Source organism: Rattus norvegicus, chromosome 3, assembly GCF_036323735.1.
Source record: "Rattus norvegicus strain BN/NHsdMcwi chromosome 3, GRCr8, whole genome shotgun sequence".
Classification (NCBI taxonomy): domain Eukaryota; kingdom Metazoa; phylum Chordata; class Mammalia; order Rodentia; family Muridae; genus Rattus; species Rattus norvegicus.
In genome coordinates, this window is record NC_086021.1 from 146061120 (window position 1) to 146075152 (window position 14033).

The window sequence follows — 14033 nt, forward strand, 5'->3', positions numbered from 1 at the left end:
AAGGCTTTTCAATGAGTTTTCCAAACTGTTGGTGCTGTTTCTGGATTAGAGAATGAGTAGATGAAATTCTATTTATATCTATATAAAGCGTAATGTATTTAATGTAGCAAAGCAGAAACAAAAGCAGAGAACAAGATATACAGATTCATACTAGTTTTTTTATTTTTTTCCTTGACATTTTACTGTAGTTGTTCTCAGCCCCTGGTGACCCGTTTGGGGATTAAGCAATCCTTTCACAGGGGTTGCCCGAGACCATTGGAAAACACAGATTTTACATGAAGATTCACAACAGTAGGGAAATCACAGTTATGAAGTAGCAATGAAAATACTTGTATGGTTGGGGTCACCACAGCATGAGGAAGTGTATTAAAGGGCGGTGGCTCTGTTTTCCTGTGTTCAGGCCTATGTATTACTCAGAAAGGCAGATGAAAGCTGCTGTCTTTCCAGAAACATCATCCCACACTGTGAGTTTGCATACAGTTCGGTGGATTCCGTAGGCACACTGTTAGACATGGGTTCTAACCATCTTTTCCTTTTGATACTCTCTAGTCTTAAATTTTTGGTGGAAAGAGCCTTGGATATTAAGCTTTAGGTACCCCACAAAATAATCCAGTTTCTCAAACCAGTTATTAGAAGGATTGACTATATCAAGAGCAACACCAAAACATAAAGACTAAAATAGAAAAAATCAAGTTGAACTTTAACATTTTCAACTCTTCTGATATGTGTGCTCTGCTCTAAGTCAGAGTATAAAATATGTTTCTAACTGGATTAAGCACTGTTGGAGAAATGCCCTCCCAAACTCACTGTGTAGCTGAGAAAACTGGATCCCTTAAAGACTGAGTGGATTTCAGAAGCCCCTCCCATGCTCTGGCAGTTAAGTGCTGAGCCAAGATGGAGCACTTTCTTGCTTGCTGGTGTTGCCAATAATCACAGTGAGGGTTCTGAGACGGAATTAAGGAGTTGATTAGTTAAGGGTTGGCTGGTTCATCTGCTTGGTGTTTTTGAAACGTGCTGTTGACCCCTGAGAATCTGGACTAGAACGTCCTTTCCAGAGAACCATATGCTCTAGGCTCTCTGACTTGGCTGGCTGCTCACCTGGATCCTAGAATGGCGCTATTAATCAGAACAGAAGAATTTCAGAACAAGATAGGAGAGGCTAAATTCTTGATTCAAAGTAGATGAAGTTATCCTAAGTTGTTTGCTCATCTATCTGATGATGTTCTGTGTCCTTGGGCACTGAACCTGTACCTTTGGGGCAGTCTTTCCCAAACTTGAGTACCATACACGATGTGGGCAGGTTCTCGTTAAACTGCAGTTGTGAGCCAGAGTCTTAGGGTCCGACTTCCCTACGAGCTCCTGGGGCAGGCTGCTTCTGGCCTTGGGACTGCAGGCTTAGCAGCAGTGTGTGACTTGTCTTGTCACCAGAGCAGGAAAGGAAGCTGTGTGTGGGTCTTTTAACCACCATCTCACCAGCCTCTGACCATGAGAGGGAATGGCCTTCTGCAGCAAGTGCTGCCCTAGGGAGTCCGTAGTTCTTAGTTCTCCTTCTCTTACCTTGAGGTTTTCAAGTTTTTCTACAAAGCTTGGTTTTTCCAAATACGTGGGATCTTTAATTTCAAAAGAGTGTTTTCTAAAACCTTATGTAATTTCCTTTCTCAAACTACTCCATGCGCTTCCTCTCTTCTCCTTGGTGGTGTGAAAGCCGTAGTTTTGGAGACATGCATTGTGCTGTATGTGAGATGATAAAGACCTCAAAGCCTTGTTCTGTTTCTTTTGTTTAGTCTTCTTCAGTTGCCAGTTAATAATGACTGCCTCAAATCAGCTGGTTTCCTCTTCCATTTTAATTGATCAGTCTGACCTGAGGACCCAGATACTGGGTTTGTTAGAAATATGTTTGGGATTTATGCTCAAAAATGCCTCCTATCATAAGGGCTTTGCAGCAGGTATGAATGAGAACTTCCTTCTGTAGCAGCCAGTAGAGAGACCCTCTGTTTTGACCTTCCTGGTGGGTAGCTTATGCAGGAGCTGCTTGTTTTCTTAGTGCCTTTTCCTCAGTGTCCTGTGTAAGTGAGAGACTGTCTCTCTGCAAGTGAATGTGTGTGTGTGTGTGTGTGTGTGTGTGTGTGTGTTAGGCATAGGGATTTGTGCGTTATGTGTGTGATATGTGGGGTGTTTGTGTGCGGTGTGGTATGTGAGTATAGTGGGTGTGGATGTTTGTATCTGTATGGTGTAAGTTTGTGTGGTGAATGATTTATATATATATGTATATTGGTGTGTGGGTGTGTGTGTGTGTGTGTGTGTGTGTGTGTGTGGTGGGGAGACAGAGGTTAACACTGAGTGTCTTCCACTGCTCTGTTATTTTTTTGAGACAGAGTCTATTGATTTAACTGTAGCTTACCAATGAGCTAGGCTAACTGACTAGCAACCTCTTTACCTACTGCTAGAGTTAGGGTTGTGGGCAGAGGCTGCTGTGCTGTACTGTGCTGTGCTGTGCTGTGCTGTGCTGTGCTGTGCTGTGCTGTGCTGTGCTGTGCATGTTTGCCTGCCTGCCTGCCTGCCTGCCTGCCTGCCTGCCTGCCTGCCTGCCTGCCTTCCTTCCTTCCTTCCTTCCTTCCTTCCTTCCTTCCTTCCTTCCTTCCTTCCTTCCTTCCTTCCTTCCTTCCTGTGCTGGGGATCCAAACACAGGTCTCCATTCTTGCATTGCAAGTAATTTACTTACCAACCAAACCATCTCCTGAGCCTTCTAGATGCTTTCCTACAGGTTGTACACGTCTACCATTATCCTGAAAGTACAGCTGAAGGTGATCTGCAAGGGTGTTGGTGTGTGCTGTCTTAGCCTTGCTGTTCACAATACAATACTTGTAATAAGTAAGCAGCCACTTGGTTCCATCAGAAATGGGGATGGGTAACCTTGTCCATGTCTCTCTTGCATGCTGTGCTTGCAGTGGCTTTCAGACGAGTTTAATAACGACGTCACAAAGGATGCCTTAGGATTAGGGTGCTATGGATTTAAAGACTGGTCCCTGGAATGTAATACTGCACATTAGTTACAGTAACAAGGCTCTCATTTGCTGAGGAGTCACCATGCAGGTGACTACATCGCATACAGGGCTATGGCCCTGAGGGATGGGGTCCAGGGGCAACAGATAGCCTCTCTGCTTTGAACAGACCAGAGCAGGCCCATAGACAGGGTTGGGAGTCACTCTAGTCACTGGTCTGTCTTTACAAACTGGGACGCTCCAATACATGCTGTTTGTTTTACTAGCAGCTTCTGGGGGAGCCTTACTCTCATCTAAAGCCAGGGGACCCTTTTGCCTTGTAACTAGTTAATAGGAGGCTCTGATCGGTTTAAGTAGCCCTACTGCTGGCGCTGTGTTAGAGTTTATGGATTATGTGAAATTTGTATGACAAGATTACATTAGCCTTAGGCATTGAGTTGGATTTGGAGGTCCTGAGCAGTGTCCTGTCTGACGTATCTTTAGTGAATCACAGGGTCTAAAACTGATTATCAGATTTATCTCATTTGAATGCTATTTTCATATCTAGAATTTGCCTCATGCTTCAGTACAGCTAAGCATGTGGCTATAAGCTCCTTGTAATTAACAGTGTTTTGTGACCTGGGACGCATGTCCAAGATGAATGCAGAGCTAGAAAACATCGGAAGCAAGCAAAATTCTGGGCCTTAGCAAAGCGTCCGGAGAGAAGCGTCCGGAGAGACTGAAACAAGACCCCTCTCCTCCCCCAGCTATGCTTAAAAGTATTTGGTTCAGTTTCAGAACATTGATTCCCTTTGGCTTTATAGTCTAGGAGATCTGTTCAAAACACTTGCAAGTAAACGCTGCGAGGAGGAAGATTTTTGCCAGAAAGAGATTAGACATATGTGTTCCCATTCTTTGTTAAAGGCTTTTGCTTGTTTTAGTTGAAATGAAAACGCTCCTGTACTAAAGAGAAATAAACTCCTCCCTTCCTGTTTGCAAATGTCTTTCATTTGCTGTTTATCTTAATTAAATATACAGTAGAAAAGAGAATGGAACTGCTGCTCCTTTAATATCAGAGCTGTGCACGCTACAATAGGTGTCACTGTTTGGCTTCGTCCAATCCTGATTGGTGGCTTCAGCTATTGGCTCGGAGCTCTGGCTGTCTGACTCCGTCTGCAGGGCTGTAATACCTACTCTCCTCTCCCGATCCATTCACCACACAACTTCGCCGGCTGGCCGCACTGACTCGCTGGGCTCGCCACATCTTGCTAACCTAATTCAGAAAGCAAGCGCCTCGGTTCTCTGTCTGCCTCCTTTGCTCAGCATAAGCTTTCCAGGTGATCCAGAAAACGGCCGTTTTTATGCGCAAATAAGAAAAACAGGAATCATGATGGGAATGTATTTAACAGATCCGGTCCTGGATAAAACTTAAAAGCCAGTTTCTCTTCAACATAGTGAAAAGGTCACCTTGCCTGGCTGGGAAAAGCAGGAAAATACCAGCTTGTCGGTTTCTGTTAACATCTTAGCTCCGGCTAGCCTCTTTGCCTTGATGTTCCAGCAAATTTGCGGTATCTAGCTCTAAAGAGAGACATCCTGTACTCATGGTAGATGATAAAGAAAAGAACATGAAATGTCTCACCTTCTTCTTGATGCTTCCAGAGACAGTAAAGAACAGGTCCAAAAAAGGTTCAAAGAAAGCAAACAGCAGCAGTGGTGGCGGCAGCGGCGGTAGCAGTGGGAGCAGCAAGTTGCCCCCAGTTTGTTATGAAATAATTACCTTGAAGACTAAAAAGAAGAAGAAGATGGCTGCTGATATATTCCCCCGTAAGAAGCCAGCCAACTCCAGCAGCACCACTGTCCAGCTGCAGCACCAGCACAATCTCTGTAACAACAACCTCATCCCGGCCCCCAACTGGCAGGGTCTTTATCCCACCATCAGAGAAAGGTAAGGGCCCTTGCCGCCGCCGGCTTATTTACTTTCAAAGTTTGCCAGTGTTGAAGTCTCTGCTTTTATGCGACCTGTAATGCAGTTTAACACGAATCTCCCTTTCCTCTTTCCCAGAAGCTTTGCTGGTAATGGAAAACTGTCTTGTATCTTTTCCAAAACAGTACAGCTGTTTTCCTCTCAGATAAATATTTTTGCAAGCTGTAACATTTAAGCAGCAGGGTTGTATCTGTGGAGCACAGAGGCGAGAAACCCTCCATTTCTCCTAAGCCATGGAAAAGTTCAGATAACTTTTAAAACTTCAGTCACTCCCCGTGTGTCTGGGGTGATTTCAGACAGTGGTGTGCTGGACCCTTTATTTGCTCTTTTGCTGGGAAGTGGAACACGGGACTGTTTTTGCTTAGCTTCTGTAAGTTTGCGTGTTGGGGAAAGGGATGTTAGGAATACAGGCTGCTGTGAATTAATGAATTGCCTCTTGTTTGTAGAAATGCGGTGATGTTCAATAATGACTTGATGGCAGATGTACATTTTGTGGTTGGGCCACCAGGTGGGACTCAGCGGTTGCCAGGACACAAAGTAAGCAACAGCTGCATTACCGGTTTAGTCCTGAGATTTACATAGAGGGACCCTGTCAGCACAGAGCTCCTTGTGGGCAGCTTGCCGATGGCGGGCACTGCATGTTTCGCCCAATTACAGAGAATGCAGGCCTTTGGCCACACATAATTTTGCCTTTGTTTCCTTCTACATGGTTGTAAGTCTCACCCAGAAACATGCCCTCTTCACTCTCCAGGGGTAGGAAATGTTGTAGCAGGTTTGGAAAGCCCTCTGTTTACTATTCCTATAGAAATCAGATAAATAGTCCTGGTTTTATTTATTTCACAATGGGGTGAGGGTGTATATTAATGTCAAAGCTTTGGGATATTGACAGAGAGCCCATTTTGTGTGAAAATCTTAGGCTCCCCTGTCAGGATGCACCATAACCTGGCTGTTTCAAAGATGTGGGTTAGGGACGTTGCATCCCCCCCAACCTTGATTTGCTAGCTTTTTGGGGGATTGACTGCTGAAAATGCTTTCAATTCAGTGCATGAAATGAGATTCCCCTTTCTCCACAGTACGTCCTAGCTGTTGGGAGCTCAGTGTTCCATGCAATGTTTTATGGAGAACTTGCTGAGGACAAAGATGAGATCCGAATACCAGACGTCGAGCCTGCTGCTTTCCTTGCCATGCTGAAGTAAGCATTATTCGTGTGTTCGGAAAGAGTTTGCTTGTGCTGTAGTTGTGCACTGCTGGCTTCTAAGTCAGATCTAAGTTTTCTGTAAGAGCAAAGATTCTAAAGAGAGAGGGTGCTGCTTGCCTTGGAAATGGTCCTAGAGAAAACCGCTCTTCGTTTTTCTATGGAAGTCCTATGGAATGCTGCAGGCATTGAGAGCCGTTGCTTAGCCTAGAGCCTAGGGGTGAAGAACTCAGGTAGTGAACTGCTTTTTAATGACATTTTAAAAGAAAAATAGCTTTCTGGGATAAACACTATTTAATAGGGATGTTCTCTTCCTGAAAGCAGTACACGCTAAGAAGTCTTCAGAGAAATAACCTTTACTTCATGGTTATAAAATGTTGTACCTTGTTTAGCTAGCAACACTGGGAAGACACATCCTCTGAGTTGTCTAGTGCCGCAGAAGTGGAACTTACCGTCCCATCTTCATGCACACATATTCCACCCACAGAATTGGACATGCTTATGCTGACGAAGAGATTTTTGAAGTGGTAGTGTCCTATAGTCTGTAGATTAATGCAAGCATTCTTAAATTAGTTATATAAAAGTGTAAAAGAGATTAGGGCAGTCACATACTTACATAAAAAATTTCATATCTTATAGATCCTTGCAGACTCTAATGCGTGTTAATCAGGTACCAAGAATCATCTTTACCACTGTCTAATGCTAAACAATGATTAAACATAGTAATTATAAGTTGTATTAATAAGGTTTTTCTTAATTGTTCAAGGTTATATGTTGATATGGGGATTTCAGTTCACTGGAATAAATGAAAATGTTTTTGAAGAAAATTTGCCCAGTGGGTTAAAAAGTTTGGCAATATTCTCATAATTTTTAAAACAATTATTATTTATTATTTACTGCTTACCGAAAACTAAGTTATAGTCAGTTTCAGAGTTTTTAAGTACATAATTCCTTGGTCCCGTAATGGCTTTGAAGCCTAATTGAACTAGAACTTTCCCAGTGGGGAGCAGGGAGATTAAAGGCAAGGGAGCATGGGAAGTACGACAGCATTAACTGCTTCTCCACTTTCTAACCTTCAGAATCCATTAGAGACAGTCACCGAGAGAACCCCTTTTACCTGCTTGGATTCTCGCCCTTCATCGCTGCCTGTGAAGTCAGCTCTGTGTGTGACAGTGCCATCTGTTGTTGGTGGAATGCAGCCCTAGTTAGCATCTTGGCCTCACTGAAGTCAAGTTGTGTCCTAGACACATGTTTAGTCAGGAAACAGGAGCAAGAATGGCAGAATGTTACATCTTGCCCAAGTCATTTGGTGCATTATTTGTCAAATACCTTCTCTTACAGATGTAGTACCTAGGACATGTTAGTACAGTATTTAAAAATCACGAGATCAGGTGAAGCGCAGAGAACGGAGCTTGAGTGAGGTTCCATTTACCTCTTCGGTATGCTATGCTAACAGCAGTAGGAACCGAGGTCTCCCGTCCTGCGTCCTAGGGGAGTAGCTGTACTCAGAAAAGGAGTGGCAGCTCCCTTGAGTTCCAGGGTGAGGTTTCAAATCCAACCCATGTTCTGGATGCTCTCCTGGTCCCGGCCTTAGGCAAAGCACAACTGTACTGCAGCTGTGTCGTGGAGTGGTCTTGCCGGTGTAACCGGCTTAGCCTATAGGGAAGAGTTTCCTGGAAGCAAGTGTTTGTTACTGAGGAAACTTTTTGGCTTGTATATGTGTGCTTATGTGTTTATTTTCTTTTCCTTGCAAAAGCTAGTCTTGATTTCTTAAGTTAGGTCTGTTTTACAAACATGAAATTAAAAAAAAAACTACAAAAAATTAGACAAAGTACTTTGTGCTTTATCGTAAAAGCTTAGATGAATTTTCTCAGTGTCGCTCAGAGGCAGAGTTGTCACTGATAACTCTTTTATCCTGTAAGATAGTGGGTCGTTTCCTCCTTCACAGACTGTCTGGAGGAATTGCCACCATTCCCCCCAAACAGCAAGAAGTATTTCCTCTCCTAAGATAGGTGCAGTTCACTAAGGCACAGAATCAGTGGATACACAAGCTCTCAGTTTTATCTTTTAATGGGCAAGTGAAAGTAAAGTCTGCTTTAGTTCTGAAAATAGGAGGAATAACTTTAGAACTTTAATACCCAAAAGATTTGTAGAATTCACTGAAAAGGTAGTATTGAAGTTTGTAAGTGGTAATTTATTGAACTTAGAACCACTTCAGAAATATTTAATATCAGGTTTTATTTTGTGTTTTAGAAAAGTCCCAAATCATTAGAATTTTTAATTTTGACCTAATAGTTTCAAAAGACATTTGTTTTTATTGAAATGGAAAGTGGAATAAAACTATATGTTTACTTTAAAGTCTTGGTGAGGCTGAAGAGAGCTGGGTCAGAGGACCAGGATTCAGGGCCCAGCACCCTCAGATGGCTCGGAACTGCTTGTAACTCTCCTTCCAGGGAGCCAGGGCCCTCTTCTGGACTCCAGGAGTAATCCCAGTGTCCAAACATGCACACATCCATACAGAAATAAATAATTTCTTTAAGCTGTGGGATTGGGAATATCAGTTCTTTAACATTTAATACAGTATAATAAAATTTTGCTAAGTTTTCATGATCTTACCTCTGCTATCCAGTGGTCTTTCAGATAATTGCAGGATCTCCTGTTTTGTTGAAATGAACTGAATCTGTCTTTATAGGACAGAGGATGAACAGTAACTGAGAGTTAATCCCTTTAATTATATAAGCTTACTGCTGAGCTGAAATATTAATATATTATGAATATATTTCAGATGCTTCTTTAACATGTTTGAGGTAACTGTCACATGAAATTATATTCTTGGACAGGCTTAAAAGCAGTGGCTTCCTTCCTTGCTTCACATGCTCATTTTGTGGAAATCCGCTTACATGTTGGCTACTTTCTTTCAGATACATCTATTGTGATGAAATTGACTTGGCTGCAGATACAGTGCTGGCCACACTGTATGCTGCCAAAAAGTACATAGTTCCTCACCTTGCCAGAGCCTGTGTTAATTTCCTGGAGACCAGCCTAAGCGCCAAGAACGCCTGCGTCCTCCTCTCTCAGAGCTGCCTGTTTGAGGAGCCGGACCTGACACAGCGTTGCTGGGAGGTGATTGATGCCCAAGCCGAGTTAGCACTCAAGTCTGAGGGATTCTGTGACATCGACTTCCAGACACTCGAAAGTATCCTCCGCAGGGAAACGCTGAATGCCAAAGAAATAGTGGTTTTTGAGGCAGCCCTGAACTGGGCTGAAGTAGAATGCCAGCGGCAAGATCTGGCCTTGAGCATTGAAAATAAACGCAAGGTCCTAGGAAAGGCCCTGTACTTGATCCGCATCCCCACCATGGCCCTGGATGACTTTGCAAATGGTGCTGCACAGTCCGGGGTATTAACTCTCAATGAGACCAATGACATCTTCCTCTGGTATACCGCATCCAAAAAACCAGAGCTGCAGTTCGTGAGTAAAGCCCGCAAGGGCCTGGTCCCCCAGCGATGTCATCGATTCCAGTCATGTGCCTATCGGAGCAATCAGTGGCGCTATCGGGGTCGCTGTGACAGCATCCAGTTTGCAGTTGATAAGAGGGTGTTCATTGCAGGCTTTGGGCTGTACGGCTCGAGCTGTGGCTCTGCAGAGTACAGCGCTAAGATTGAACTCAAACGGCAAGGCGTTGTCCTGGGCCAGAACTTGAGCAAGTACTTCTCAGATGGATCCAGTAATACCTTCCCTGTGTGGTTTGAATATCCAGTGCAGATTGAGCCAGACACCTTCTACACAGCCAGTGTAGTGCTGGATGGCAATGAACTCAGCTACTTTGGACAAGAAGGCATGACGGAAGTTCAGTGTGGCAAGGTGACTGTCCAGTTCCAGTGCTCCTCAGACAGCACCAATGGCACTGGTGTACAGGGAGGGCAGATCCCCGAACTCATATTCTATGCCTGAACCTTTCTTCTCTTATGCAGCATGAGGTGCCCACATGGGCCCTCCTTGCCTGACGCTTAGCTCATCTGCAGATATGTGGTCAGCACAGGTAATTTGTAATGAATGAAGCAGTAGGCAGTTTCTTATGTCTTTGAACCTTTTAATTATGTACAGGCTAAAATGCAACATTCCGCTTTTAACTATATGCTTAGAAGAGCCAAGTTCTTACTCAGGCTTTGTGGTTTTCGAGTTGCGTCTGTACGCCTAGGGAGATCATGTGCTTTTCCAAGTGCCCACCAACCTCCTACTTCCGTACCTCTGAAGAAGATTTTGGATCAACTTGAATTTCCTTTAATGAATGAAAATATGTATCCTAAAGTAGTATCATTATTTTTAAACAGAACCCTTTTCTTTCAATAAATAAATAAAGACAAAAACAGAAAACAGGTAAACCTCAGTGTACAAATTTGAAAGAATATTTGCTTTGTAACAAGTAAGGTTAGAAAGTAAACAGTAGGCCAGCAATCACGTTTGACTCTGTTCTCTCACATTTGTTGCTTCTGGGTCTTGCTTTTTTAGTCCTTGTATCTTAAGTTCATATATGTGCTGCCCACTAAGCAGTTCACACTCTTGATGTAAGGAGTTAGATGTTTGTTTAGCTCATGACTTCTCCTACAAAGCAGACTTAAACTCTTTCAGGTTAGAAGACAAGAGGCCAGGATGCAGGCCCTCCTTTCAGAAATGATGAAGCTGAAAAATGTCATTGTTGATAGAAAGAAAAACAGATGGCAAACTTGTTAATTTACTCTACAGAGGGTAAAAGGGAAGCCTGAAAATGCCTGTACAACCAGTAGTTCAGTTTACCAGTGAGAAGCATACACAGTGCAGAAAAGCTACTCTTGCCTGGTAGTTCCCCCACACACACACACACACACACATACACTCACATGCACTACTGGCTTGTTCTTAAGTCTCACTGCACAGGACTCCCGTTTCTCCTCCCCCTCCCCTGTTAAAAGAGGACCAAACAGTTCTTTAGAGGTATGGAGGAATGGTTTTGTAGCACTACTTGTCAATGTGATAAAGTACTCTTTATGCTCTTTCTTTTAAATCGAGACATTCTTTATCTGATCTTTGACCATAGACGATCTTATTTGTTGATTATGAACAAGCTTCTGGACTGCTAGAACCTGGCCTCTGGCCATCTTAAAGTGCCAATATATGACTGCAGGGTTTTTGAAAAATGGTTCGGAGTGACACTGGGTCGTACCAAGTATTCACCTCATCAGCATCACATGCAGTTCTTATTTGTCCATGGTAACATATGACAAGAGGGAAAAGCTCACAGATGACTTCTCCTTTCCCATGAAGGCTCGTGTTGGCTTAGTGCCTGTGGCCCTGGTAGTATCCAGTGTAGTCACTTGAAACTGAAATATCCATGTGTCTCTGAGCAGCTTTTCTGCTCAGCGTGATCCTGAGATGGCTCCCTGCCACCCAGAGTGTGGTCCCTGGCCACCTCCTTCTCCTGCTCTGTGAGCCAAAGTTAGCTTATCTGGAGCAGGGGCTAGTCCTGGGGTGTGTGTGTGCCTGCACAGTATGTGCATGCAAGTGTGCTTGCCAACTCAGGAACTGCCTCCTCTCTGCCTGGCTAGTAGTGGGTGTGTCAGAAATAACCCCCACACCCCTGTTGGTGCCAGCAAGGCCCAGCGAGTGACTGTTTCCACTCACTGGGCCTCTGGGCCATTTCTTCCCCTGCAGATATGGGCTTGTGGCCTTTGGCCAGCTTCCCTGGTGGAGGAGAGCACTGGATTATGGGAAATGTTTTAATCATTTTGCCATTACATACATCTGTTAACATAGGTGACCAAAAGCTGTTATTGGTGACTAGATGAATATTGAATATTCCTAGGACAACTTTCCAAAATTATCTCTCAATTGCTTCCTAATAAAGGGGATGACAGGTTGTAGTTTTGGCAAAGCATCAATGAGATAAAGGTACATTGTTGATTAAATTACTTCAACAAAGGTTTTTGCTTTACAATTATGGTTAAACATTTCAGTAACTCATAGCTACCATACAAATTGGTATGGTACATGCAAAGTGACTGGAAGGCACTTACTTTTAAGCCAGAGGAGAAGGAACTTTGTTTAGCACAGATTGCATCCTGTGAGATAGTTGAGCTGGGTGTGATAGCCTTAAAGGGGCAGTGTCTATCCCCAACTCACTCTTACTGTGATTGAGATGCCCTCCATGTGGCTAGGCAAGTGCAGTTCACTGAGGATGGAAGAACTTAACTTTATATTAATTATTATTATGTTTCCAAAAAGATATATCCACTTTCTGAGTTGGCCTATGCCAAGAACTGTGGGTAAGATTGAACAGCTGTACCTAAAATAAGAAAGTTTATGTTCTGAACCTATTCTCCTATATGCATTTTCAGCAAAATGAAAGATAATGCGCTTGCTTTGGTTTTCTTTGGTAATTTTGAACTTTGTAGTTTGTAAGAATAAAAACCATTGTTCTGACAGGGCTGGCAGCTCTAGTGTATAAACACAACTTCATTAAGCAGAAAACGCTGTAGATGCTTTGCCCAGCATACCTGCCAGTCTTCATCATTGTTCATACTGGGGATAAGGGTAACTAGGCTAGCAGTTCTAATGCAACATTCTTTAATCATATCTTAAGATAGTATTTAAGTAAATGGTCTAATTTCTACATAATTATTGCACTGAACTGTCTTTTTTTTTTTAAGGTGTTTAAATAAGCTCAGCTAATTCAGGACACTGTAGCCAACCGTGCATCAGTGTGCTTGATTTTAGCAGCTTACAGCATTATTTATGAAGGAAAACATATAAATATGAAGTACCTCATGTTGAATGTTATTGTACTGTATTTTTAATGTAACAGTGCAGATCTTGTTAGACACATGAATGTGTATAATCATGTTAAATGCAAATAAAGTAAAACTGGTTCATAGATTTGCTTTTTCAGCAGTTCTGTTGCCCTTGAATTAATAAAAACTTATTTGTCACTTTTGAATTAATAAAAACTTGTCACTTTCAGTGCCACTGCATTTACAATGGTGGTTTCCTAGGAACATTAGTTTGCAAAGCATTCAATAGCTTTCATTTCTAGAAAAAGGTGAAATTTGAAGCAAAAACATAGGAGAACAATACATGTGTTAATCAGTTATATTGTTTGAAACCTGACTGCTCAGTAAATAAGAGTGAATGGATGCGTGTATATTCCTGTTTTGGAACTCGTGGTTGACTGGCATTCCCAGGTATAGTCACCATAGTTCTCTCTATGTACCCACTGCACTAAGAGAATGCTGTACTGAACCGCATCTGGCTTCTGATGGGTCCTGCATTGCTGTTTGCCAAGGTCTTAATTGGATCCAGAAATAAAATAAACAAACTGCCAAATAAGAATGTTAGTGTAGTTGTTATATACTCAGTTCATTTCCCATTCTGCTTCCCACTGTCAACTATTTTTGGACTTTTGGATAACAATCAGGAGTATATCTCTGTGTCACATATACATTGCACATAACAGCCATATACTCATTCATAATTATATATACAGTTACGCATATATAGATGTATTTTCCTTTGTACTCTTCCAATACTTTTTCTGTAGACTTTATTATGAATCTTTCACCTATCCAGGTTCAGTCTCTACTATTTAGTTGCTCAGAAGATTTCTGGAATTAGTCTTAACTGGAAACACCCCACCCCCACCCCTGTCCTCATCAGCTTAACCACAGCTACAACCTGAATTGCAAAGATCTTTAATCCACCAAAGTCTCAGCTTTTATCTCTTCTTTGCTTCTATTTAAAGTTAATCTGCATGTTTGTTTTCATTATCCCAAGACTGTTGGGAATGATCCAGCTCCATTGTTGGGACCCTAGATTAACATGCCACTTAAATTGCACCCTC

The 14033-nt window shown here is 42.6% G+C and overlaps 1 protein-coding gene across 2 annotated transcripts in view; it reads left to right on the forward strand.

The window, feature by feature from the left end:
• Window positions 1–13070, forward strand: part of Btbd3 (BTB domain containing 3) — a 30137-nt gene extending 17067 nt beyond the window's left edge. Inside the window, exons 2-5 of one of the 2 annotated variants that reach the window (XM_006235099.5) lie at window positions 4641–4926; window positions 5412–5502; window positions 6039–6157; window positions 9082–13070. In XM_006235099.5, the coding sequence (XP_006235161.1) occupies window positions 4784–4926; window positions 5412–5502; window positions 6039–6157; window positions 9082–10114 (1386 nt within the window). In that variant the 5' untranslated portion in view covers window positions 4641–4783 and the 3' untranslated portion in view covers window positions 10115–13070. Of the gene's footprint in view, window positions 1–4199; window positions 4927–5411; window positions 5503–6038; window positions 6158–9081 lie in introns of those variants that run through there. The other variant, NM_001107782.1, reaches the window with a different exon arrangement.
• Window positions 13071–14033: the final 963 nt, after the last annotated feature.